The sequence below is a fragment of the Labrus bergylta genome, chromosome 24, assembly GCF_963930695.1.
Source record: "Labrus bergylta chromosome 24, fLabBer1.1, whole genome shotgun sequence".
Lineage (NCBI taxonomy): Eukaryota > Metazoa > Chordata > Actinopteri > Labriformes > Labridae > Labrus > Labrus bergylta.
The window spans coordinates 1418388-1445626 of NC_089218.1; the positions used below are offsets into that span (position 1 = coordinate 1418388).

At 37.3% G+C, this 27239-nt stretch overlaps 1 protein-coding gene and 4 long non-coding RNA genes across 5 annotated transcripts; 2 read left to right on the forward strand and 3 right to left on the reverse strand.

Annotated features, from left to right (window-relative positions):
* Positions 1-621: 621 nt before the first annotated feature.
* Positions 622-16160, forward strand: LOC110004720 (dynein intermediate chain 2, ciliary-like). The gene is made up of 21 exons (XM_020660217.3): positions 622-746; positions 843-908; positions 1048-1125; positions 2186-2266; positions 2462-2579; positions 2828-2883; positions 3033-3191; positions 3371-3430; positions 3527-3655; positions 3914-3998; positions 4109-4226; positions 4411-4454; positions 4620-4867; positions 5199-5288; positions 5893-5971; positions 6116-6213; positions 8672-8820; positions 10657-10756; positions 11161-11340; positions 13315-14955; positions 16002-16160. Exons 1-20 carry the CDS (start codon positions 717-719, stop codon positions 13414-13416), a joined length of 2070 nt encoding a protein of 689 aa, XP_020515873.2. The 5' UTR covers positions 622-716; the 3' UTR covers positions 13417-14955; positions 16002-16160.
* A 496-nt stretch (positions 16161-16656) lies between these two features.
* LOC110001423 (uncharacterized) lies at positions 16657-18201 on the reverse strand. Its single transcript, XR_002278773.3, has 4 exons — positions 18139-18201; positions 17840-18021; positions 17169-17246; positions 16657-16867 (listed from the first exon to the last, which is right to left on the reverse strand). It is a non-coding gene; the product is annotated as an uncharacterized lncRNA (long non-coding RNA).
* Positions 18202-18332: 131 nt separating this feature from the next.
* LOC136178154 (uncharacterized) lies at positions 18333-20515 on the forward strand. Its single transcript, XR_010665526.1, has 2 exons — positions 18333-19143; positions 19815-20515. It is a non-coding gene; the product is annotated as an uncharacterized lncRNA (long non-coding RNA).
* Positions 20516-21120: 605 nt separating this feature from the next.
* LOC136178152 (uncharacterized) lies at positions 21121-21642 on the reverse strand. The gene is made up of 2 exons (XR_010665524.1): positions 21541-21642; positions 21121-21337 (listed from the first exon to the last, which is right to left on the reverse strand). It is a non-coding gene; the product is annotated as an uncharacterized lncRNA (long non-coding RNA).
* An 811-nt stretch (positions 21643-22453) lies between these two features.
* Positions 22454-23498, reverse strand: LOC110001429 (uncharacterized). Its single transcript, XR_010665521.1, has 3 exons — positions 23344-23498; positions 23067-23243; positions 22454-22836 (listed from the first exon to the last, which is right to left on the reverse strand). It is a non-coding gene; the product is annotated as an uncharacterized lncRNA (long non-coding RNA).
* Positions 23499-27239: the final 3741 nt, after the last annotated feature.

Sequence of the window (27239 nt, forward strand, 5' to 3'; positions counted from 1 at the left end):
TTGATATTAATTTGTAAACTCAGTTATTATTTCTGTTTGTGTCATATTATTCCACATAAGCATAGATATAATAAATGTTCTATTAAGAAGCAAAACAGCAGTACCGCCTTACTTCCGGGTCAATTGAATAATGATTAGACGTCCGGCCAATCACAGAGGAGATCATGTAGAAATGCGTAGTGAAGGAAATCCATCATTTGATTGTGAATATGTAATCGGAAGTTTTTACTTGTTTAATCATTGTTTTTATTTTTTTAATGCAGTCATTTTTTAATGTAAACCATAGTTCCCATAAGTGTTGTTTGTTCTTGTTTTATAATAGATAATAATAAATAATAATAATAAAACTATCCAATATATTTGAATAAGACTATAGGCTACTTTCTAGCAAAGGAACTGTTTACATTGGTCAATTAATTCTCGACATTGTTCGGGTTTACTTCTCCTTTATATCTTAAAATGACAAAAAAAACGTATTAATTTTCTCAAGTTCTGATAAAGTTAAAATCCAGATACATTTAATCAGTGACTCAGATTGACTGTGCTCCGTGTGATTGTTATATTTACTTTTTTTTGGACCTTTATTTGTGACGAGCGAGACAGCTGGTTGTCATGGCAACCCATATACAACAGCAGCAGGAAGCTACTGAAGAGCGAGTCTCTCCCCTTTGGGTTTTTTTTAAAACAAGTCAGTTCATAGAACCGCGCTGTTCAAAATGTCTGTGCCTAAAAACAACGTGAGAAAGGTAAATGTCAACTTACTTCCTACCTCAAGTACAATAAGTGTGTTTTTCCTTATGTAACATCAGACCACTGAGGGCGTTTACTATTGTTTGATGCAGGCCTCAACTGTTCAGAAAGTAACGTTACCTGGTGCGAAGGCAACCAAAGCTGCAAGTAAGAAAAAGGTGGGTCAACGAAATACCAGAAAGTGATAAAGTTCTGAATCAGTGGATTTGGCTTTCTATAGGGATGAGAAACACATTTGCTACTACAACATCATATATATTTAAATTAACAAACTTAAATGTCTTTTGTATCTGACAGGATGAGGATGGATGGGATGACTGGTCCCACGGGAAACCCCTTCAAAAGCCTCCAGAACAACTGGAGCTAACTGAGGCTGTAAGCTGTGTGTGTGTGTGTGTGTGTGTGTGTGTGTGTGTGTGTGTGTGTGTGTGTGTGTGTGTGTGTGTGTGTGTGTGTGTGTGTGTGTGTGTGTGTGTGTGTGTGTGTGTGTGTGTGTGTGTGTGTGTGTCCTTCATTTCTCAAATTTAAAGGCTAACTAAACCCCATATTTTCAGTTGAACTGCTCTCACTTATGAGGGGCCGATTGTAAAAACGTTGTTTTATATATATATATGTATATATATATACATATATACATATTATATATATTTTCAACATTTAGTTAATATCCTTCACATTTAGCTCGTTTTACAAATAAATAATTGCAAAGTTATTTATGATATAGATATAGATTTAAGATTTAGATATAGATTTAGATATAGATTTAAGATTTAGATATAGATTTAACATATCGATATAACATTTCGATATTTAACATTTAGATATAGATTTAACATACAGATATAACATTTAGATTTAGATTTAACATTTAAATATAGATTTAACATTTAGATATAGATATAACATTTAGATATAGATTTAACATTTAGATATTTAACATTTAGATATAAAATTTAGATTTATTATTAAATATTTCTTCAACACTTAAACTTTGCAATTGTTTATGTGTAAAACGAGCTAAATGTGAAGGATATTAACTAAATATTGAAAATATATCTAATATATATATATATATATATATATATATATATAAAACAAAGTTTTTACAATCGCCACCCCATAGTCACTATGCACATTTCTAACACAATATTTCGAATTTCAATACTTTGTACTCAAATGCTGAGATTTGGACTTGAATTGATCCATAACAACACTTAATACTCAGATACAAAGGTTTATAGTTAGTTTAGTTACTCTTTAAGAAAGCTGTCTTGAGGGAATTGGCACAGACTTTTCTGTGTTTTCCAATTCCCTCAATCCAACTTGAAGTGTTCATTATCATATTTTACTCAGTGTTTACATCACTACCTCTCAAATTAGACTGAAATGTCAAACTGTGATGTAATGTGCTTTGCTTTATTACTGATATCTTTAGGAGCTGAAGGAGGAAATCACAAGGACATTGACTGCGAACAACCCACATGCTCCCCAAAATATTGTCCGCTACAGCTTCAAGGTAAGAACATTTTATACAGGCTGATTACGTCACCTCACACTGTTTCATGAAAAGTTTCTGAACTAGCTTTATTGTTCCCAAAGTTTGTTTCATACCATTAACTACTTGATTATCTTTTTTTCCTGACAATTATACACCAAAACTCACAGGAATCTCTGCTGTAATTCCTCAAATAAGTCTCCTTCTTTCCCCTAGGAACGTTCGTACAAGCCTGCCCTTGTTGTGGATCAGATGGCTGTTCACTTTGTGATGGAGGGCAACCTCGTTTATCAAGACTCGAATGAAGCTCGAAGACTTGAGGGCTTCCCTGAGGGTAGTTCCTTAAACATTTTACAGTAACACTGCATTTAAAGTTAACATGTTATTCCCTACAGTAAAAACTGCACACATGGCATGTTCCATAGTTTGTTGTTAAGGCAGGCAATGTTTTCTTCTCTGCTGTAGTACATACATGGTGCCACAAGGTGTCACTTTCAGCATATGCCCTGAAAAACCAGCAAATGTCATGAAAAACAATCAGCTCATTAGTCAATTAATGATTTCATATTTGTTATTTTCCAGAGACTGTGAAAGCCAGCACTGAGGCACATCCTGATGAGGAGAAACCAGATACCCCAGTGAATACATGTTTTCTTTATTTAAATCAGAATGCCGGTTATGTTGAACGATATACATTCAATTCTTACAGATGCAAGCAGGGTCCTGTTAATTCACATTTTCTTACGAGAAAGTGACTTGAGCTAACTTAACTGTTTGTTTTCCACAGGTTACACCTGTAGAAGATGGAGCGGAAGCAGAGAAAGCCGGAGAAGAGTACAGGCCGGACAGTGCTGCCTCCAAAGCTGACAAGAAGGAGCCAAAAGTTACAAAAAACCAGTTCAACTTCAGTGAAAGGGCTTCCCAGACCCTCAATAACCCACTGAGGGTAAGAATGAGAAGATGCATCTTGTCTCATACCACATCAAACAGCTTTAACAGAGAAGCTGGAAATGTCTGAAGTTTAAATATTGGATGGTTAGATGATAAGGCACATACTAATAATGATGTGTGTATACTCAAAGCCATTGGCCTTTAGTTTTTGACATCAATTCAATTTTCCTGCAGGAAAGAAGCTGCCAGACTGAACCTCCTCAACGCTGCACCTTCTCTGCCAACGCTAATCAGGTTTACGCTTTCTCTGACTTTTTCCAAACACAGTTGAGTATCACTGAATACATGCACTCACAAGGACCAACTGTAATATTTCTGCTCCCTTTGCAGTGGGAGATCTATGATGCATATGTGGAGGAGCTGCAGAAACAAGAAAAAAATAAAGAGAAGCAGAAAACCATCCAGTTAAAGAAAGATGGTGACAAAAAGAAGAAGAAGATGATGCTGACGGAAACTCAGGTAAATTGAGTACTCACTAACTTCTCTGTGTCATCTTTGGCAACTTTGGATTAGACAAAAAGAGAAGGTCGATTTTTGAGTTTCAAAGTAAAAAACATACAAGCAATGAATACAATCAAATTTGGTTTAGAAGCAATCCATTCAAAAGCAGCATACATATACACAAACGAAGGTTATTCCTTTAGTCTAATAAAAAACGTATCTGCTTTAAGGTTTCTGCACTTTTCCATATGAAATGTTGTCATGTGTCTGTTATAGAATGATGACATCAACAAAGTGGGCAAGGTAGCCAAGATCATTGAACGAATGCTCCACCAGAATACATTTGATGACATAGCACAAGGTAAATAAATGTCAGTGAAAATAGCAAGACACAGTTCTAAATGTAAATCTCATTTTGGGAGAAAAAAAAAGCTTTTATTTCCTCCCTCATTTCCTTTTTTGTTCTTTCAGATTTCAAATACTTTGAAGATGCATCTGATGAGTTTAGGGGCCAACAGGGGACTATTCTCCCTCTGTGGAAATTCCACTATGACAAAACCAAAAAACTGTCTGTCACCGCCCTCTGCTGGTAAGGTTGTTTAACAACTCAGCCAACATTCCCATGGATTAGAATAAAGTTCATAGCTATTCTGAGAGAAGAAACAGACTGCCACACTATCTTTTGTTTTAATGGTAAAGAGATTGACTTTGTACTTTACCTATCATTAGTTGCATTTCAAAGCTGTGCTGATTGATGCATCTCTCCTCAATAGGAATAAAAAATATCCAGATCTTTTTTCCGTGGGACTCGGATCATGTAAGTACATTAATAAAACGGATTCATCAGTAAGCTCTTTTGGTGAAATATCTGAGTTTTCCTCTGACCTTATTAAATCTGATGTTTGATTGTTAATATATGTGGAGCAAAGTCTGTATTTGACCTTTTTTTTTTGCCTTTTTTGCAATCTCCTCTCCCGACCAGACAACTTCACCAAGCAGGGGCGTGGCATGCTTGTCTTCTATTCATTGAAGAACTCTGCCTTCCCAGAGTACATCTACCCCACCAGTTCCAGCGTCCTGTGTCTAGACATCCATGAGCAGCGTTCTTACCTGGTGGCCGTTGGCTTCTATGACGGCTGTGTGGCTGTCTATAACCTGAAGAGGGAGGGCCAAGAGCCAGTGTATAAGAGCACAGCTAAAACTGGCAAGCACACAGACCCTGTCTGGCAGGTGAGCGTGAAGGACAAGGTAGAGGTGGTGAGCGTTCAGGGTGTGTCTTACTCTCTCAATGAACTTTGTCTTGTTTTGTGAGTTTATATGAAAGTTTTGCTACTTTGAAAGCTATCACAAATCAGGTCATAAGAATTGGAAATAGACTAATGAACCTCAACTATGCTAAGCTTCGATAACTCCCTTACCTCCCTAAGAGAATTATGTGCTGGAATTAAAAGAAACGTGTCCCATAATTGTGTCTAGTTCAAAGATTATTGTGTCTTTTTCCAAAATTATATTTTGTCACCTTTTTCCCCTGGTAGATTTATTCATTTGTATCTTTGCTCAGGTGTGCTGGCACAATGATGACATGGACAATAACCACAATTTCTATTCTGTGTCATCTGATGGCAGAGTTGTGTCCTGGACACTCATCAAGGTAATCAAAGATTAAACGCATGTATTCCTGCTGCAACGTTTACACTTCTGTTGTAGTGTTAGAGGCAATTTTCTCTTATTTATGTTAAAGTCCCCATGAAACAGAACTTTGAGAGTATCCAACTGCCGTGTCAGGACATATTTCCAACTGAAACAGGATAGAACCAATCACAAGAGAGCAGGCGGGACATACACTCTGATGAATGGTCTCAAAATAAGCAAACGCCCCTCAGTGCAGGATGAGTCATGAGAAATTTGAAAGGTTTTGCAGGTAGAGAAAATACAGTCATGTTGATGTTAAAATACACAGATATGGCCGTATTGACTTTAGGCAGATAAGTAAACGTTTAACACAGGAATGCTGGATTAAAACAGGGGAAATATATGTTTCAGTTCATAAGGACTTTAACTCAAACGTGCATCTCATGTAATGCACCTTTCAAGATGGACTTTAGACACATTTGTTTGCAGTGTACTTGTTTGTATGTCTATTTATATTTGCAATTGTTTGTATGGTTGTTGACGTTTGCCTGTGTTTACATTTATAAATTGAACGTGTATATACTGTATCAGTGACTTTACAAAGTGTGTTTGAATGCTTGCAGAACGAGCTGGTTTTTACCGACGTTATCAGACTGTCACTGAATGCTGAGGACAAGCCAAGCGCACAGCAGGCAAGCACAGGTAATACCTCTTTTTCTCACTGACAGAGTGTATAAAATATCACTTATTAATGCAAAATAATCCACTTTATTAAGATCTGATTTCAGTTCATATTTGCCTCAGTGTGTAACATTATATAATTTATGTTGTCTTGTCCTCTTGTAGCCTTCTCTTCTCTTCTAGCCTGTGGAACATCAATGGATTTTCATAAACAGATTGACTATCTCTTCCTCGTTGGCACAGAAGAGGGGAAAATACACAAGGTATGTTAAAGGGTTCTAATACGCAGAAGGTAATTTCTACACTTTCCTCAGGCATGTGGGAAAGCAGAACACATCAAAGTATTACTATTTAACAATAATATGATATAGAAGACAAATCAATGATACACAATTCATTCTAGCACAATCATCTATATAGTAATGCTTTACAGTCCTTAAAAATGGCAGAAATCTTTTTGAAAAAATTAAATTGTAAGTACCTGAATGATTGACTGTATTTATAATCCTCTTTTTTAAGTCTGGGTTGACAATGGTGTAAAAATCAATTCAAATAAGAGCCAGTGCCAACATTAGAGTACTGCAACGTTCAAGGCTGAGAATGACTTTATCCCTAAATGATCCTTCTTTCCATGCTTAACTTAAATCATCGTTTAGCCTGACACTGTCTCCCCCAATATCTATCCTGTAAAAAGAGTTCAAAGATATCCTGCTGAGCTTGATAGTGTGTGTTCAAGAAAGGGTACATGTGCTTTTGCCTGTGCATGTGGCCTGTGGAGCAGCTCAGGCTGACATTAAGGGTTTAATAGAGGCTTCCTCTGTCCACATCAGAATCAGACAGCTGGTCCCTTTTTGGTTGGCCTCCCCCCTTCTCCATGCTTTTTCTTAAATGCTCTTGTTTCCAAAGGCAGAAAGACACAAATAAGTCCTTATTTGTTTGCTGTGCCCCATTGTAGCAGTAATTTAATATCAAGAATGTTTTGAAACAGCTCACTGTCTGACACACATCATTGAAAGTAACTTGTTTTTATTAGAGTAAACCAAGTGATTGAGGCATGTCTATCTCTAATGGTCATAAGGAGGTAACAGTGATGGGAGTTGAGGATCATTCTTCCCTGATTGGCATGGAAGATCAAATAAAAACACCAATGTCAAGCACCCATTTAGACTGGTGCACACAATGATTTGAAGGCAATGATAAAGTGCATTTGAAGCCCCAGAAGGATAGATACTATTTTTATCCACTGAACCCATGAGCCAAGAAGTCCATACATTCTGTTGCAAGAGGATGCAATACAGAAATAGCAATTTTAGATATTATAATTCATGATTATAGTTATTTTAATCTAAGAAGAAGATGTTATTTATTAATCCTTCGAGGCAGTCTCTGGGCAATGGGGTGGTCCACCCAAATGTAACTTGTGGTTGCCAATAAGCAACTTTTGGCTATCGGCCATCTCTCTGGAGTGAATGTCAAACCCTGACTGGGATTGCATTATTTTTCCATCATATTTTTTGCATTATTAGCTTTTGACCCAAAGAACAAACCCCATTAAAACTAAGACCAACATGTATTTGAAACTTGGTCTGTGTTGCTCCACCTGACGTCTGTGTCCAAATAACTTTTTACCTTAAAACAACTTTTGAAACGATTTTGATTACATCATAGTGGCTTTGAGCCCGACAACATGATTAAAGGTATAAGGCCATCAGGGAAGCAGCAGACTGATTTTCTACTTTATTTGATGGTTGCAGAAAATATTTGTACGTGCCGTCTGAGAAGCAACACAAACACTTTTGAAAAATCACCTTACAGATATATGGGGAGACAGAACGTGTGATGAAATTCATTCTGCCTGTCACATTAAGGTCAAGGGCCACAGAAGACCCGGGAGAGAAGCGATGAGTAATCTTCACCTTATAGCTGCAGGTCAACCATCAAACTGTCAGTGCTTAAGAGTGCAGCAGCTGTCCCCACAAGCCAGCTAGATGTTTTATCCTTGTCCACTTAACTTATCCCTTCAATCTACTTCTGCTGGCGTATTGGTGCTTTTTAAACCACTTCCTGTCAGTTGCAGGCAAACTGGAAATGTATATGGTGATTCAACACTGAACCATAGGGGATTACTCTTTTGGGCATAATGCTTTCAGCCATATTGATGTTTAGCTTTCTTTAGTCAGCAACAGCCCAGAAAGACTTTTCCAGCAGCTTTAGATGTCAAAGTACATGTTAGAAATTCAACTCAAGTCATGTCTTATAGGTTCCATATATGATCTGTTTACTGGTCATGAAGACTTCTGCTCAGCTTGTTGTAAAAGTATTGTTAATGACGCCTTGGAAGACAGGGCATAGTGACCACCAACAATAACATTTGAGATTACTGTGTCTAGATCTGATTAAGCTGAGTCAACTGGGCTAAAGAAAAATTGGCAACTTGACAGAAATTGAGTTTTTCAAATATGAATATTAGTCATTCAAATGTTTATTATATAACTTGCGTATATCAAAAATGTGCATGATGCAATTTAATTTATGAGAAAATAAACAGCACACAGAAATGATCCTGTGTTCTTAATAGAGATATCAAACTTCTTCAATGTAGTGGGTAAAGTTGCAGGTGCATCAATCACTGTTTTTTCACTAACTGAGTATTTGATACTAAATAATAATATATAAATTCTGCGTGTATACCAAATCAAGACGCTGTCTTTTCTTTCCTAGTGCTCCAAGACTTACTCAAGACAGTACCTGGAGACCTACGCTGCCCACAGCATGCCAGTGGACACGGTCAAATGGAACCACTTCCACCCAAACGTTTTCATCTCCTGCAGTTCAGACTGGACAGTCAAGATCTGGGATCACACCATCAAGTAAGACACATTTAGAGAGTGAGCGGGTGATACGGGTGGTACCACAACTATGAAAGATTGTACACCTTTTAGTAGTTACTGTAGTCATTTACACTAGTTACAGTAGTTCTCTTTTCCTTTATCATCAGATGTCATTTCCAGCACTGTGTAGTTTTTTAGCTGAAAATGATTTTCATTTTATAAATCAAGATGCGCAAACTGTACAGCAAATTCATGACAGAAATGTAGGAACATAGCATGTTGATCTTATTATTGAGGGGCGTCTCCAATGTACTTGTTGCTGTAGTAGACATCCAAACCGGTCGACTCGCTTGAAGAAGAGAGTGACACCTGTCTTAAAGAGTTGAAGTGAAGCTCTACTGTGCTGGGTAAATGAGGAAGGCTATGATTAGGAGGAGTTACAGAATAGCCAAACTAATCTGACTCTATTTATGTTATTTCTTGTCGGAAACTTTGCTTTGGTCTGTGTTCAGGTGAATATACACATGAAGGCTCTAGATAATAATCATTCCTGTATTCTCTCATAATATCAAATTTGGTCCTTAGTCATTATTATCTTCCTATAATCATTATGGACTAACATAATTTTCCTATCCGACAGTGTGTCCCATTTCTTGTCAGCAAAGGCAGTTTGACTGAATAATGATCGTAATCATCCACCCATTATGAGACAAGAATGATCAATTATATCCCATACATACCACACATAATGTTTCCCAGAGAGTTTGACAAGAAAACTTCCACAAACTTCACCAGACTGTGAGAAGTTAGTGAGAGCTTTACACTCCACACGACTGCAAAATTCAATATTATAAATAGTTCTCATTGAGTTGAGGAGCTTGCAGTGATGGAAGAGACTTAATCAGGGTCGGCTCATCACACAAAAGTTTAGCTTGATAAGTTTGCTCTGACTGTACAGGATGTTCTGAGAGAGAACACTCTCTCATGAAAGACTCTGGGCCAGATTTATTGTGCCTGATTTCTGACATTTGAATGTCCACCAGAGGGCATGTTATTTCTCACAAAGGCACAACAACATGGAAGCACAGTTGAGAAACATGTGGCACAGAATAATGAAGGTTGTTTGTTGTGGTTGATTATACATGTTTATTAAGTTCATGCTACTTGTGAAGGCCAGTTTTGCACATAAAGTAGTTACTACTGTGATATACTTATGCTAACTCAAACCTATGTTTAGAATATATAGTACATGAAAATAAGTGTATCAGTCTTTTGTATAATAATAAATATACAGCAGGTTGTTGTACATGTGAACACATTGAATAACCAATATTCATAAAATATCAATTCTGGTGCAAAGTGCTTCCTTGTATGTATGTAGATTTTTCCTTCAGTGCAAAATTCAACCTACTGAAAAAGAAACCTTTGCTTACCCTGTCTCCCTGTCTCTTGCACACACACACACACACACACACACTCAACCCTTTGAGTATTGTTATTCAAAGAAGACCTGTAAGTGTCTGGTTTCATATCGCTTTTCTTTACTTTGCTTCTGGTGGGGTTTCAAGTTAATAATGTGAGGAAACAGTGTGCAAGAGCCTCCTGTTCTATCTCCACCTGTTTTCTCTGCCAGGCTCTGGTGATGCATTGTGCCTGGACAGATTGTAACAGATAACCTTAGATGGCAGTGTAAAGATTGTATCAGTCACTGTATTATTTATAATGAAGATAGATTTAGCAAACAGTCTTAGTTTTGCTGATGATGTCTGACTCTAAATTAAACACAAGCTGATGATTTGCAGTTGACTTTCATGCAAGATTATTATACATTTCAACTTCCCTGTCCAATCTTAGATGTCTGTGTTCTGTTTTTAGCACTCCAATGTTCACCTTTGACCTGAAAGCAGCTGTTGGTGATGTAGCCTGGGCTCCATACTCCTCCACTGTATTTGCTGCTGTCACCACAGATGGAACAGTAAGTGTCCCTATAAACTTGTGTTTTACAGCCCACAGCTTCACTGACGAGTTTTGCACACAGAAAAACACATGCATATACACAAACTGACAGGAATACACACTCCTTCACTTAACACCCATCCTTGCACCAGATGCATGCATCCCTGCAGAGGCTTGTGCTCCATCATTCCTCTTCTCACATAAAAGACAACACCATACCAGGTATGAAAAGGCAGCTTCTTACAACAGAGGAGGCATGATATTACACCCATCAGCCTAAATATGGGGGTCGTCGACAAGATACATTTTTCTCTCTAAACCCTAATGCCAAACTTCTAAAATGTCATTTCCAAAAGATGGTCAGCAGTGACAAACACATAAATCAAAAGCTTCATTCTTTTCTTTATGCTCACTTTTTTTCAGGTCCATGTTTTTGACCTCAACATCAACAAGTATGAGCCCCTCTGCCAGCAGGCGGTGGTGGCCAAACATAGGCTGACTCACATTGAGTTTAATCCCATCCATCCTATCATCATCGTGGGCGATGACCGAGGCTATGTCACCAGCTACAAACTCTCCCCTAACCTCCGCAAGAAACAGATGGTAAGAGTCTCACTGAATCATACTCTGTTATATATATATATATATATATATATATATATATATATATATATATATATATATATATATTTGTAAGTACTTCTTATATTTCATTTTAGTCAAGTTCTTGCTATTTCACTTTATTTCCATTGTTAACTGTTTTTTTCACCAATACAAGACAAATTCCTTGTATGTGTAAACATACTTGATTCTGATTCTGAATTGCCCCTGTTGCACTTTCACTTCTAATAACTTGGGCTTACTCTTTCACTACACCTATTTAAAGTCTGTCTTGAAGAATAAGAAGATGAAAACGCCTTTCCAAACGTAGCTGTTTATCCACTCCATGTTTTTTTCTCTAGCTTTTATGCCTCTGTAAATAGACTTTACTGCCACATACAAATGGAGTTGACTGCTTTACAAATGAGGTATCAAGTCTTTATTTAATGTAAAGCACTTTGGTGATGTTAGTTTACGCTGCCGTTGAATGGCCTTTTGTGTTCTCTCACCTTATACACATCTTATCTGTAAATAAGTTTATAATAATAAGATTCTAGTTTTATTCATTACTGCCACTTGTTCCATGTCAATTGAAACAGATCAGATGATTCATTCTTTGCAGAGTGCTGACCTCAAGGAACAATGCCCCCTTCCAAGTAACTCATTATCAGCAACATTAATCACCTGTGTTTCTTTCTGTTTGCTCATGTCGGCCACATAACAAATAACCTTAGGGAAGTCGAGTGTTCTTGGTAATTGAATAAGCACGTTGGAGACATATTACTTGAAAGCAGAAGATAAATTGCTATTATTTGCATGTTTTCACTGAAAATCAACGTGAAAATTAGGATTCAACAGAAACTACTGCCACCCTGGTTTTAAGGGTGCCATATTTGTTTGCTCTTCCTGCTGTCAAACAGGTAATATATAATGAGGGAACAATCTAGAAAAATATGTCCTATATACTGAAAGAAGGTTGTACTGTAGCTGAACAGGGAATCAAAATCCACTTCAGTCCATTCACAATTGTTGAGTCACTGAAGACTCTGTTGCCACTGATGACACAAATGAGCTGCAGAGTCCAGCTGAGTCACAACACTTTAGTCTGTGCCCATTTACTATCAGCCTCTCAGCCTCTCCAGTTTCCCTTTGTGTTCTTCACAATGGTGCAAGTAAACGAGACAAATTCTAATTAGTAGAGTCGTATGAATTTCATGTATTTATTTGTAACGTGTTGTTCTGCATTATAAGTCGTATTGTTGCGCACAGGGATTTTTCTTCTCCCATGTTGAACATGATTAACTTAAAACAGATAAGAGTGTATCTTTTCTTTCCTTGATGCCACGTGAGGTCATCAAAAACACAGTTTCTTCTAATAACACAAATGACAGCTGTCAGTTTAGCTTCAGGGTCTTCAGATTGTGAACGCTGGCTCACTATTTCATGCACTGAAATAATAAGCTGCATTCATTCACAGTCATTATTGTTAGTTACAACTGTGGCTTTGACTGCTCCAACATACATGTGACAAAGATTTTAAGGACACTGTAAATGTCTTGATGCATCCCCTGAGAGGTCTTGTTAAGTTTAAGTTTACCAAGTCCACATTGCATTGGTACAGGAACTCTTCAGTAATATCATGATGAAGTTTGTCACAGTCGCATGCTGAAGCTGTAATGTATGTAACCACTCAAATTTCCTAACAGGAAAACATGTGATAGTCCAAATCAATTGAGCGAAGTTAAATTATAAAAAAGATTGTATCAGGCTTCAAATTCAGTTTGATTAAAGCCTGTCATACATGTAAATGAGCTAACAGAAGTACAATGAACTCCTGCAGCAGGATAATTTGCTGGTAATTAAAACAACCTAAAATGACCTTACTTACTATTACTACTGCTGTTCAGTTTAGCATGTGGTTTTCTGACTATCTCTGCGTGTGTGTGTGTGTGTGTGTGTGTGTGTGTGTGTGTGTAGATGAAGAAGGGCCAGGAGCAGCCTAAAGGCCCAGAAGTGGAAGTGGTCAAGATGGAGAAGCTCCTCAGTCTGCTGAGGGAACCAGAGCAAAAGACGGTTTAAATCTGCGAGCTGGAGTTTTTGCTGTTTCGATTTCAAAGGAATATAGTCACCAAACTGAAAATGAGATTTTTTATCAGTATTGGCCCCTGCTCAAATTCTTCTTTTGTTGTTCTGTTGAGATGTTCTACTTTGTCACAATAAAATGCAACCATAACACAAATCTATAACAGAGTCTCTATGGTTCCCGTATCAAATAACACTCCCAGTACATAATATTTAAAATTAAATATAATTCATATATTTATTTACAATTATTTACATTTGAAAGAGCCAATACAACAACATTTTCAATACATATAATTAAATGACAAACAATACAAACACAATAACCTATTTTACAGTAAAAGCGTGATGCCAAATTAAACCTAACTGAACCATGAGCTATTAAAGGTAAACATAGACAAACACTATCTGTATGCCTTTTTTGTGACACAAATACTATAAAAATATCCTAATTCATAGGACACTGTATTAAAAGTATGAATTTGTGTTTGAAAAACAAAACACCTCTGAGCTGCGTGTTAAGGTTTCCTGTAGCCCTAAGTCTGAGCTTTTTTTTTAATCTAAAGAACTGTATGTTTAGCTTTGCTTTTCAAAAGTGATCTAACACTGCGGGCTGAAGCAATAAAACTAAAAAGCCACTAAGTTTGTTTTTGTGCTGCTGATTACCTGAATGACAATCAACCAATCCATAAATATTGATGACCCCTACATCTATTTCACCTAAATCTATCATAGGTGACATGTCCCCCTACCTCACCACACCGGAGAGGTCCAAGTGTATCTCAAATTACATTGTTGAAAAATATATTGCCTAATATGTCATGGGAACACAATCTGCTTTCTTCCTCAGGAGTGAAACGCTCCAACGTACACAAGAATATGCAATCAATGAAGTTACACTTCAGATTCTTTGAGAGACTAACATGCACGTGTGATTAACAGACAATGGATTTTAATTAACATAAGCAGTAAACAGTTGCTTTATAATTAAAAAATATATTAAAAAAGAGCAAATATGTTATCTGTGATTAAGTCAAGTCACATTTATTTATAAAGAAATAAAACAAAGAAAGCAGTTTGAATTTGTATCTAGAACAAGAAAGGTGAAAAAAAGAAATTCCGAATGTAGTAATTCAGAGTGACCACAGGAGGGCGCAATTTCACCTTTAAACTCCATCTTTACACATTAGTATCTCAAACTAACTTCGGAGCTTCAGTACAAAGTTTTCACTCATCCCGTGTCTTCATAAAAACAATAAATTATATTAATAAATATTTTTTTATCAATAAAACATTTGATTTTTGACTTAGTCTTGTTTATGTGTTCTCTTATTTATAACTTTTTCATTTCTCCGATAGAAACTTTCTGCGACACTTCCGGTTGAAGCTTCCGGTAATCACGCCCAGGTGTGTTCAGGTGTTCCCAGGTGTGTATATCATTGTTTCGAGCAGGTAAGCGGTGCGGACCGCGTGTAGCGTGGCAGCATGTTGGAAGAAGAAGGAGCCGGGGAAGGAAACATGAAGTCTAGATACTCGGTGAGTAATTAAAAGTCCAGTTTTGTGTGAAAAGCTACGAAATAGAAACACGTGGGGCTGCTAACACCTGGGCTAATGCTCATGGTGACGTCATTACAAATGTTTGTTAAGCGGATAAAACGTCAGAGTAAGATGATGATGATGATAACGTTTATCAATATTATGAAGGTAACGCGACGTTTTCTTTGTCTTTTCAACTTGTTTTCTCCTGTTTTTTATTTTTATTTCACCTTTATTTATCCAGGAAAGTCCCATTGAGATTAAAAACTTATTTTTCAAGGGAGTCCTGGCCAAGAGGCAGCAAAAGTTAAACATTTACACTCTCAAAATACAGACAGCAATTAAACTTATAAAAAACAGTTATCAATTAAAATGATATAAAACAATTACAAGTAAAGGAGGTCGTCTCAAGTGCTCTCGGCCTGGATTTAAAAGCATTCAAAGAAATCAGTTCAGTTATTTTCCAATTAATTGTTTAACTTCACAACACCGGGTAAAAGTAAAGCCAAAGTTAATAAACTAATATGTAAATTAGTTAATGAGAGGTAAAATGATTTTCTAAACATTACTGTTCACAGAGCTCAGAAATTAAATGTTCATCTTGCCCAAGTAATATGAATAGACTTCATTTATTTTATTTAAAAAGTAAAAGCTTTCTGTGTTTAATTTACTCAAAGAAACAGCAGTCTGATTCATTTATTATTGAAGTGCAGTAACCAACAAATAACCACCAGAGGGCGCCCTCTCTATATAAAGTGATTTATAAACGATATAATGACTTTATTTTCAACTTATAACTTTAATTAGAGTCTTTATTCTTGTGACAGTTAATGTATGGTAAAGATTTATTATATTCTACATTTAAACTTTAAATTTAAGTTTGCTTCGGTCTCATAGAAAAGCCTTAAAGTGAAGTTAAACACAGATCATTTACAGTGAATGATAAAACCCAGGTTTATTCCAATCATCACAATGTTGTATAATCACAAACATTTTCTGAGTTTTATTAACTTGATGAACTAAAATTAGTTTTTCTTCTCCAACAGGAACTCTGTTGACGTCTTCCAGGAGGATCCCCCGTCGGTGACCGTCTTTCTGCTCCGGTAGGAGACTCAGCTTTCTTAATGTTGTTTTATTATGTTCCAGGTTTTAGGTCGTATAGATGTTTAGACTCAGTTATTTTAATCATTTCATCCTTTATATAGTGGAGGAACATCAGGTGTTTAATGAAATACTACATCTTTATAATCCTTATTTCATTAAACACCTGATGTTCCTCCAATCCAAAAAGGATCAAATGATTAAAATAACCGAGTCTAAACTTTTATACGACCTAAACCTGGAACATAATTAAACAACATTAAGAAAGGTTTGAGCTCCTACCCAATGGGGATGCCTGTGAAACCTTATTGTGCTGATGTAATAAAACTACTGCTGTATCCATTCTGCATCAGTGACTTGTGTTACATCTGTGCTCTGGTCATCTGCCAGCGGTATTTTATTTAGTTTACTGTGTGCATTGTTACTAGTCTTGAATTATCTACCAATAAGCATGTTTCCTAATGGAAAATTCTTTTTAAAAAAATAATCTAAACTTTCCTTCAAATCTAACATCTCAAGTTCACAGCTGTGTGACAAAAGAAACTACTACAAAACATGTATAAGGAATTAAAGATGCTGACAAGACAAACATGAGACAAATTAAGACTTTAACATTTTATTATCAAAGTGTCTTTAGAGAAAACTGCATATGAAAATTAAAGAAAACAGAATTTAATCTATAACTAAACAAAAGCTGAAAGAAAGCCAAAAAAACACAAGGGCTAACAGGAACAAGTAAACTTTAATCTGAAGAAACTCCTTCCAGCTGCAGCACAGATCCTACTCTTCAGAGTTCAGAGCGAGGAAACACCTGGAATATCAGACACAAGAAACAAAGACATCAGGGTTCAAAGTTCATTACAGGTTGCATCTATGAGTAATTTACAGCTAGGATTGTACAGAACATGAAGTAAAATGGGCCATTCTGATACATTAATAATTTTTAATCATTTAATTAAGTCAAAATAATCTACATCTACATCAAAGCAAGAGTCAAGATTAAAATTTAAAAGTTTGTAGCAGCATGTAAATTTTGAATATGATCTTTAAAGAATATGACTATATGTGACTCAAACGGTTAAAATAAAACAAGAGCCAAGAAAAATACTCACCAAATGTTGAAGGAAGTGAGGCAGCATGGTGTAGCAGACATGCTAACAGCTCTTCATCTTGTTTCGGTCAGGCTGCCCCTAAAAGTGTTAAAAGAAACACATCACAATTAGTTTAAACTTCAAAATGTTTGTTATTGTAAAGTGTCTGGAGATAACTTTTCTAATGATTTGGAGACAAGTGAATAAAAAAGGACTGATTTATGAAAGTTAACATTCAGTTTGTTATCATGTCACATTGGGCCTGTTTTTTTGGAAAGTAACTACTGCTGTGTCCATTCTGCATCACATTGACTTCAGTACCTGGGGGGGAGGGGGAGAGAACATCTGTGATCAGGTTCAGCTGCACTGCATTAGTCCTTAATGTCGTTGGTTATCTGCCAGCTGTGTTTTAATTAGTTATAGTAGTTTACGTGTTTATTGTTAGCCGATAAATCTGTCGCCCAAAAGGAGAAGTCAATCAAATCCTTTTGAGGACCAAGACCTTCAACCTCGTCATACAGAGCACTGATAAGAACTTTAATTATCTGTGGTTTTTAACATTCTCTCTCTCTCCAATTTGTCTGTGTGTGTAGAGCTGCTGCTTGAGTGTGTGAAGAACAAAGACTTAAAGAAGGTGAGTGACAGTTTCATCTCTCACTACAGACCTTTGCACCTCATTCCTACATACTCACATGTGTCTTTGAAGTGAATCATCAGCTGCAGGAGCTGCACCTGAAGGGAGCAAAGAGATGCTCCTCTACATCCTCCACAGGTGTGTGTGTGCAGTCCTCCACATGTATGGTGCACGTATGGAGTGAGTCAGAATGTTAGTTACTCTTTTGACTTATTCACCACATTGAATAAGGAGTGAAAACTACAACACACAACAACATTTAGTTTAGTCATTACCAAAGTTCTAAATTCAAACAATAAACTAATACAAGACAAAAGAAAGCTTAGTTGTTAACTTCAGTAAAGTGAAGGAGCTTACATTTCTGTTGCTGCCTGCTCTGTGCAGCTTTGAAGATTAAAGAAGGAACCCTCCACTTCCTGCTTCCTTTATAGGCAGGGCTTGATCAGTCACTTCCTGTAGCAGTCTCTGACAGGCCAACAGGGGGTGCCATTGCACCATGTGTAGCTCATTAATAGACTCCTCAGTTGTTGTTTTTTACAATTAATGAATGTATGTGGGTTCTTTTCAACATAGGAATATGATGTTTTTTTCTTTCTGTATTCTAGTGTTTGAATAAATGGGAAACTTTCAATGACAGGCTTGTAAAACAATAAGTCAGTTCAATCAATCTTTATTTTGTAGAGCTGCTGCACTCACCCTATCTGTGCTCTGATCTCTGTTCAGTCTGTATGTAATGATATATGTGCCAGGAGGAGCTGTGCTGGCTGCAAGGTGAGGACACAAACACACTTTGTATTGTCTCTAATCTGTTACACACCAACATCAACATGAACTCATTTATTTATTATAGGACTGGAACACCATTTAAAGTGTCATGTTGCCTTCTAGTCTCAGACTGAGACCTTCATGGAGTCTCAAGGAGACATGAGGGTGTTCCAGAAAAAACAATAACTCTATTTCTCGGCCTTTTTTTGTTAACGATGCTGAGGTCACCAAACCAACAGGTCACAAAAGTTCAAATGGATCAAAGTCCAGTTCAATCAGTCAAAGATCACCTGTCTGTTTCTCTGTGAATCTGTTTTATCAACAGGAAGTGCTCTGGAGTACAACAGGAAGTGCTCTGGAGTACAACAGGAAGTGCTCTGGATTTAGCAACAGGAAGTGCTCTGGAGTGCAACAGGAAGTGCTCTGGAGTACAACAGGAAGTGCTCTGGAGTACAACAGGAAGTGCTCTGGATTTAGCAACAGGAAGTGCTCTGGAGTGCAACAGGAAGTGCTCTGGAGTGCAACAGGAAGTTATAAAGGAAACAGGAAGTTGAGAGTTCTTTCTTTAATCTGCCCACAGCAGGCAGCAACAGCAATGTAAGTTCCTTTACTGAACTTAAGGTGTAGCGTTAGCATGTAGCTTAGCATTAGCCTTGTTATGCATTGCATCTGATGTAGCACACCATGTGGTTTAGCATTAACATGTGGTTTAGCATTAACATGTGGCTTAGCATTAGCATGTAGCTTAACATGTGGCTTAGCGTGTAGCTAATGTCATCTATCTGCAGCTGTACTGAATGAGGTATTTTAATCCTCTGCATCTTCAGTGTCACAGTAACTTTGTCTGTTTGGTGATGTTGGATTAGCAGAGTTTAATAACACACACACACACACACACACATATATACACACACAGTGGTAACACATGTTTTTATTTCTTAACACAAGGCTTTAAACAGAAAGAAGACGATTGAAACAGCTTGAACAAACTTCTTATTTTATTTATTTATTAATAAATATTTATAATATTAATCATTTCTAATATATTTTTAAATATTATAAAATATTTTATTTTTTAACAGTTTTTATTTTTACTGAATTCCCCAATTTAAATGCAAATCAAACATTTTTAACATTCTCTCTCTCTCTACAGATAGATGATCCCACACCTGTGCACCTCATTTCTACATACTCACCTGTGCATGCTTTGCTATGACGATTGTCTTTGTTGGTCCAAACTAAATCGAAACATTGTCTTTCAATTGCAGGAGCTGCACCTGAAGGGAGCAAAGAGATGGTCTGCCACATATTCACCACATTGAATAAGGACTGAAAACTACAAGACACAACAATAAACTAATACAAGTTCTTGCTAATGCTAACCTACATGCTAATGCTAACATACATGCTAAGCCACATGGTATGCTATTAGATGCAATACATAACACATTATAACAATGCTAAGCTACATGCTAATGCTAAACCTTAACTTCAGTAAAGGAACTTACACTGCTGTTGCTGCCTGCTGTGGGCAGCCTTGAAGATTAAAGAAACAACCCTCAACTTCCTCTTTCCTTTATAACTTCCTGTTCCCTCAATGACCTACAGAGAGGAGAGTTGTCTTCTTGGTCTTAACATATCATATAAAAACTGTCTCCACTCACTTCACTGATGCTCCATATTTTACTGATGCTCCTTTTAACTTTGAACATTGTCCATTTACGACTCTGTTTTTGCACATTTACATTTAATCTTTCTATTTAAGTCTCGTAATGCTAAGTTAAATCCTGGTTGTATATATTCTCATTCTTAGTTTTGATATTTTTACTACTTATTTACTTGGTATTTAATATTATATTGTGTTTACATTTGCTAACATTGTGTTTTTTACTCATATTGTGTGTTAGATAACCTGCTGCTGTAACGCCACAATTTACCAGTTTGGGATCAATAAAGTCATTCTATTCTATTCTGAACTTTCATACAACACTTTTAAATTAAAGGCTCTGACATGTTAACAAAACTTCACACACACTTCATTTTCTTCTCCATAAACCCCTACTTGTGTTACTCTCCAAACACCAGGGGGAACTTTGCCCCCCCCAGTGGTTCCCAATGCTGCTGATTAAAGAATCCTCAACCTAATTTGTGAAATGTCCACATCAATTCTTTCTTGCTGTTATCATATCATGTATACAGTGTCTCTAGTTTAATTAATGAAGTCATTAGAATGGTTATGAGTAAGCTAGTTAAAGTATGGTTATAAGAAAGGCAGTTACAGTAAGCAAGCCAACACTCTCAACTAACTTTCATCAACATTCTTCAAAAAAGTGTCTGAAAAAAAAGTTCAGCCACACTTTATTTCTTTTTTCATAACCCCCTACTGATGTTACTCAGGAAACACCAGGGGGAACTTTGCCCCCCTAGCGGTTCCAGGCCCCGATGCCGTGGAAGCTGGAATTGAACCAGCACGTACCCGTTGCAGAAGCAAGGACGATCCCACTCGGCCACCGGCCCCTTCACACTTGGAGATGTGTTCCGGGCGTATTTATCATCGTCATTTTGGATTTTGACTTTAAAATTTGCCTGATAAGATTCAAACCCTCCATCACCAGACACAGTGGGATTCAAACCCAGGCTCCCCACCTACAGAGCTTGGAAACCACAATCTTATCCACTTCACTACTGATCCCTTCACACTATGACATGAGCTCCGGGCGTATTTATCTTCATCATTTCAGATGTTGGACTTTAAAATTCACTCAGTCCTGATAAGATTTGAACCCACAACCTCCAGAGTCCAAGTCCTCCTTCTATCTCCTGAGCCACACAGACAGATACTTCATTATGTTTCTCAGATCTCTTCAGTCTTTCCTTTGGACCAACACCTTTAAGAGAATGGGGTGTGTGTGTGTGTGTGTGTGTGTGTGTGTGTGTCTTTAAGACCGACACCTTTAAAATTCACTGAGTCCTGATAAGATTCAAACCCACAACCTCCAGACTCCAAGTCCTCCTTCTATCTCCTGAGCCACAGAGACAGATGCAGACTTTCTTTCTCCTGCTGGATCTGTGTGTTGTTTTGTTCAAGTCTAAGATTGTTTTTTAAATATTTGTTAAATAACTGATTTATTGGGGGGTGACGTCCTGCATTTGTTTGGCTTCCTGACTTGGCAGAAAGTAGGTGGAGTCAGGAAGGCCATTAGTCCAACTGGGTACACCTGAGTCCATCAGGACTCTGCTTCTAAGTGGCTTCCAGTCTAACTTGTCTCCCCTCTCTTTCTCCCAGGCCTCCACCAACTGCTTTACTTTTGTTCACACTTTCCAACACGACACTCATCCATACATTGTATTCATGACTGATTTACATAATTATCATTATTTGATAATAAATTCACTTCCTTTTAAACCTTGTTTCATGTGTGATACCCTTCCTTTGTCACGTCCTGTAACAACTCTAAAATGAAGATGTTATGATGTCACAATTATAGGAGAATATACATATATTTAAATGATCATATACAAACACTTTTTAATGTAAAAACTACCTCATGTTTACAGTATTATCCTATTTATCCTTGTACATATTTGTTTATTGTTGATATTTAATATTATACCTTTGTACAAAGACAGCACAGTTTACAAAAGTAAACTTGTGTTTAAGCATACCTGGACAATAAAGCTGATTCTGAAGGATTTCTGTGGCTTTGATAACTGTTGGAAATAAACTCCTCAAAAAGTTTGGAAACATTATTTTTTCAATTATTTGGCCCCTTTAATAAAACTAATTGGTGTTGTATTTTATATCGTTGGAAAGCCTGATGAGTCACCTTTACAACGAGGTATAACTTGTAAGGATCGAGCAACGCAGCTAAACGTTTGAGTAGCGCTCTAAAAAAATGTTCCAAAATGGACACAGCAGTAGTTTTATTACAATAAAATATTGAACAGACATCATGACCTCTGTGTTTTGTACATGTTACATCAGCACAATACAATAAGGTGTCACAGGTGAGGGGGTTACATCCAGCCAGTCCCCTTCCCCCCCACTATTCTCCAGCTTCATTGGGTAGGAGCTCAAAAGCTTTCTTAATGTTGTTTTATGTTCCAGGTTGATGTTCCTCCACTCTAAATCGACTTCTTAGTAGCTGATTAAAATAACTGAGTCTAAACATCTATAAGACCTAAAACCTGGAACATAATAAAACAACATTAAGAAAGCTTTGAGTCTCCTACCTGAGCAGGAAGACGGCCACCGACGGGGGATCCTCCTGGAAGACATCAACAGAGTTCCTGTTGGAGAAGAAAAACTAATTTTAGTTCATCAAGTTAATAAAACTCAGAAAATGTTTGTGATTATACAACATTGTGATGATTGGAATAAACCTGGGTTTTATCATTCACTGTAAATGATCTGTGTTTAACTTCACTTTAAGGGTTTTGGATGAAGCAAACTTAAATTCAAAGTTTAAACGTAGAATATAATATAGTACAGACAATACAAAGTGTGTTTGTGTCCTCACCTTGATGTCCTCGTCTCCATCATGTCTCCTTGTCATTGGCCTGAATGTTTGTGTGGGCGTCGGCCTGCGTGCTCTCCAGCTGTTTGCTGCGGTTCACCAGAGACTTGACCTCAGACTTGAACTTGCTGATGTGAACTCCTCCTCCACCGCTGAGCCGTTCCCCTTTGACTCTGAGGACTGAGGACGAGGGGGAGGTTACAGATGTTGAGACTGTGAAAGATGTGTGTGTGTGTGTGTGTGTGTGTGTGTGTGTGTGTGTGTGTGTGTCCGTTCTCACAGCTGTGTTGACATCACTGGTGCCGATGATGGCGCCGATGTCACTGAGGTCTCGTAGCAGCAGGTTGAGGACCTCGGTAGCTCTCTTTCTCTGCAGACCGTTCAGCTCAGAGACACACACACACACACGATTGTGGGATCGTCCTTGCTTCTGCAACGGGTACGTGCTGGTTCAATTCCGGCTTCCACGGCATCGGGGCCTGGAACCGCTAGGGGGGCAAAGTTCCCCCTGGTGTTTCCTGAGTAACATAAGTAGGGGGTTATGAAAAAAGAAATGAAGTGTGGCTGAAGTTTTTTTCAGACACTTTTTTGAAGAATGTTGATGAAAGTTAGTTGAGAGTGTTGGCTTGCTTACTGTAACTGCCTTTCTTATAACCATACTTTAACTAGCTTACTCATAATCATTCTAATGACTTCATTGATTAAACTAGAGACACTGTATACATGATGTGATAACAGCAAGAAAGAATTGATGTGGACATTTCACAAATTAGGTTGAGGGTTCTTTAATCAGCAGCATTGGGAACCACTGGGGGGGGGGGCAAAGTTCCCCCCTGGTGTTTGGAGAGTAACACAAGTAGGGGTTTATGGAGAAAATGAAGTGTGTGTGAAGTTTTTTAACATGTCAGAGCCTTTTATTTAAAAGTGTTGTATGAAAGTTAAGAATAGAATAGAATGACTTTATTGATCCCAAACTGGTAAATTGTGGCATTACAGCAGCAGGTTATCTAACACACAATATGAGTAAAAAACACAATGTTAGCAAATCTAAACAGAATATAATATTAAATACAAAGTAAATAAGTAGTAAAAATATCAAAACTAAGAATGAGAATATATACAACCAGGATTTAACTAAACATTACTAGTCTTAAATAGAAAGATTAAATGTAAATGTACAAAAACAGAATAGTAAATGGACAATGTTCAATATGTAAAATAAAGTAAATAGTAATAAAGTAAAATATGGAGCATCAGTGAAGTGAGTGGAGACAGTTTTTATATGATATGTTAAGACCAAGAAGACAAGTCTCCTCTCTGTAGGTCATTGAGGGAACAGGAAGTTATAAAGGAAACAGGAAGTTGAGGGTTGTTTCTTTAATCTTCAAGGCTGCCCACAGCAGGCAGCAACAGCAATGTAAGTTCCTTTACTGAAGTTAAGGTTTAGCATTAGCATGTAGCTTAGCATTGTTATAATTTGTTATGTATTGCATCTGATGTAGCATACCATGTGGCTTAGCATGTAGGTTAGCATTAGCATGTAGGTTAGCATTAGCAACAACTTGTATTAGTTTATTGTTGTGTCTTGTAGTTTTCAGTCCTTATTCAATGTGGTGAATATGTGGCAGACCATCTCTTTGCTCCCTTCAGGTGCAGCTCCTGCAATTGAAAGACAATGTTTAGATTTAGTTTGGACCAACAAAGACAATCCTCATAGCAAAGCATGCACAGGTGAGTATGTAGAAATGAGGTGCACAGGTGTGGGATCATCTATCTGTAGAGAGAGAGAATGTTAAAAATGTTTGATTTGCATTTAAATTGGGGAATTCAGTAAAAATAAAAACTGTTAAAAAATAAAATATTTTATAATATTTAAAAATATATTAGAAATGATTAATATTATAAATATTTATTAATTTAATAATAAATAAATAAAATAAGAAGTTTGTTCAAGCTGTTTCAATCGTCTTCTTTCTGTTTAAAGCCTTGTGTTAAGAAATAAAAACATGTGTTACCACTGTGTGTGTGTATATATATATATGTATATGTGTGTATATATATATGTGTGTGTGTGTATGTGTGTATTATTAAACTCTGCTAATCCAACATCACCAAACAGACAAAGTTACTGTGACACTGAAGATGCAGAGGATTAAAATACCTCATTCAGTACAGCTGCAGATAGACGACAGATACTGTAGCTACATGCTAATGCTAAGCCACATGTTAATGCTAAACCACATGGTGTGCTACATCAGATGCAATAAATAACAAGGCTAATGCTAAGCTACATGCTAATGCTAAGCCACATGTTAATGCTAAACCACATGGTGTGCTACATCAGATGCAATGCATAACAAGGCTAATGCTAAGCTACATGCTAATGCTAAGCCACATGTTAATGCTAAACCACATGGTATGCTACATCAGATGCAATAAATAACAAGGCTAATGCTAAGCTACATGCTAATGCTAAGCCACATGTTAATGCTAAACCACATGGTATGCTACATCAGATGCAATAAATAACAAGGCTAATGCTAAGCTACATGCTGATGCTAAACCTTAACTTCAGTAAAGGAACTTACATTGCTGTTGCTGCCTGCTGTGGGCAGATTAAAGAAAGAACCCTCCACTTCCTGTTTCCTTTATAACTTCCTGTTGCTAAGTCCAGAGCACTTCCTGTTGCACTCCAGAGCACTTCCTGTTGCACTCCAGAGCACTTCCTGTTGATAAATCCAGAGCTACAGATATAAGAAAACCGACGAGAGAAACAGACAGGTGATCATTCAAACAAATGCTTTGATTACGTGTGGTTGTGTTGAATGGATGTTTGTAGGAACCTCAGCATCGTTAACAAAAACAGGCGGAGAAATACAGTTATTTTTTAAAATAAGGGCCAATCAGAAGTCTTGGAACACCCTCATGTGCTCCCTGAGACTCCTTGAAGGTCTCGGGACTAGAAGGAAAAAACAAGAAATAACTTAACTCCATTTCTAGTTTGATTTAGTTACGACCACAACCTTCCCGGTGTTACGGTCCAAGTGAGTAAAACGTCCCCTGCACACAAAGATATTTGTGGTCTTGGTCTTGGTCTTAGTGTGGTCATGACTACAACACTACGTGCAGCACCCTCTGCATGCAGAGTTCAGACTTCTGCAGACTGTTGGGTTTTTAAATGACATGACACTTGGATCCGGGGGCCTTGTTGTTGTTATGCTGTTATGTTGGTTATGTATTTTATGTGCCATTGCACGTTAGTTTGGAATACCCCAGGGTTTGGTTTTCCCTCTGATCATTCAGCAGTCTGGACAGAAAATGTGGTGTGATGTGTTAGCTGGTACATACATGAGCTTCTGTCATGAGTCTCTCCTGCTCCAGTAACAGGCCCTGGTTGAAACAAAAAGGAGCTCGTCCATCATCCTCTGCTTGTCTTGGATCTGGTCTCTGAGGCGGCTGAGCTGCTTGTGGTGGTTCTCCAGCTGCTCCTCCAGAGTTTTGTGGAGATGTATAAACAGATTAGAGACAATACAAAGTGTGTTTGTGTCCTCACCTTGATGTCCTCGTCTCCATCATGTCTCTCTCTCTCCTCCACCTCTTGGCTCTTCTGGTCGTAGTTGACGGCGAGCTCCTCCAGCGCCTGCAGCACCTCCTTCACCTCCTCCTTCAGCTGGTTCTCCGTTTGCAGCCGGCACAGCTCCTCCTGGGAGGGACGTGGGGTCAGAGTGAGTTCATGCAAAAATGATCATCCTTATGAAATCCATGTTTAAATGAAAATAAGAAAATGACATTAAGTAATAATAATTGAGAAAATGAAAGTATTTTAAGCAGGTTGTCTCCAAACTGTGCTTCTAATGTTGTGTCTTGTCTTTGTCTTTAGTCTATTCTTGTCATCCAGCTGTTTGTACAGGTTGCTGATGTCCTCCTCGTATTTGCTCCGCTCGTTGCAACAATATTATTTGACTTTTCTTTCACAAAGGTAAGAAGTATTTTCAGTTGAAAAAAACAGTTAATTTAAAATGAGTAATGTATCATAATGGCTCATTGACTTTTCACGTATTGTTCAATCCTAGCTGTAAATTAGATGCACACGTTTGAGTGCTCCTAAAGTAAAAGTCTGTGATAGTCCTTTTTAACTTAAAAAGTAAATGTTTCCTTTTAATTTATGTTTAATCT

Bases quoted from the DNA above. Each gene is read 5' to 3' on its own strand.
- LOC110004720 (XM_020660217.3), top strand. From the start codon at position 717: ATGTCTGTGCCTAAAAACAACGTGAGAAAG. The intron at 5,972-6,115 runs GTAATACCTCTT...GTCCTCTTGTAG, and splicing joins CGCACAGCAGGCAAGCACAG to CCTTCTCTTCTCTTCTAGCC. The intron at 8,821-10,656 runs GTAAGACACATT...TTCTGTTTTTAG, and splicing joins ATCTGGGATCACACCATCAA to CACTCCAATGTTCACCTTTG.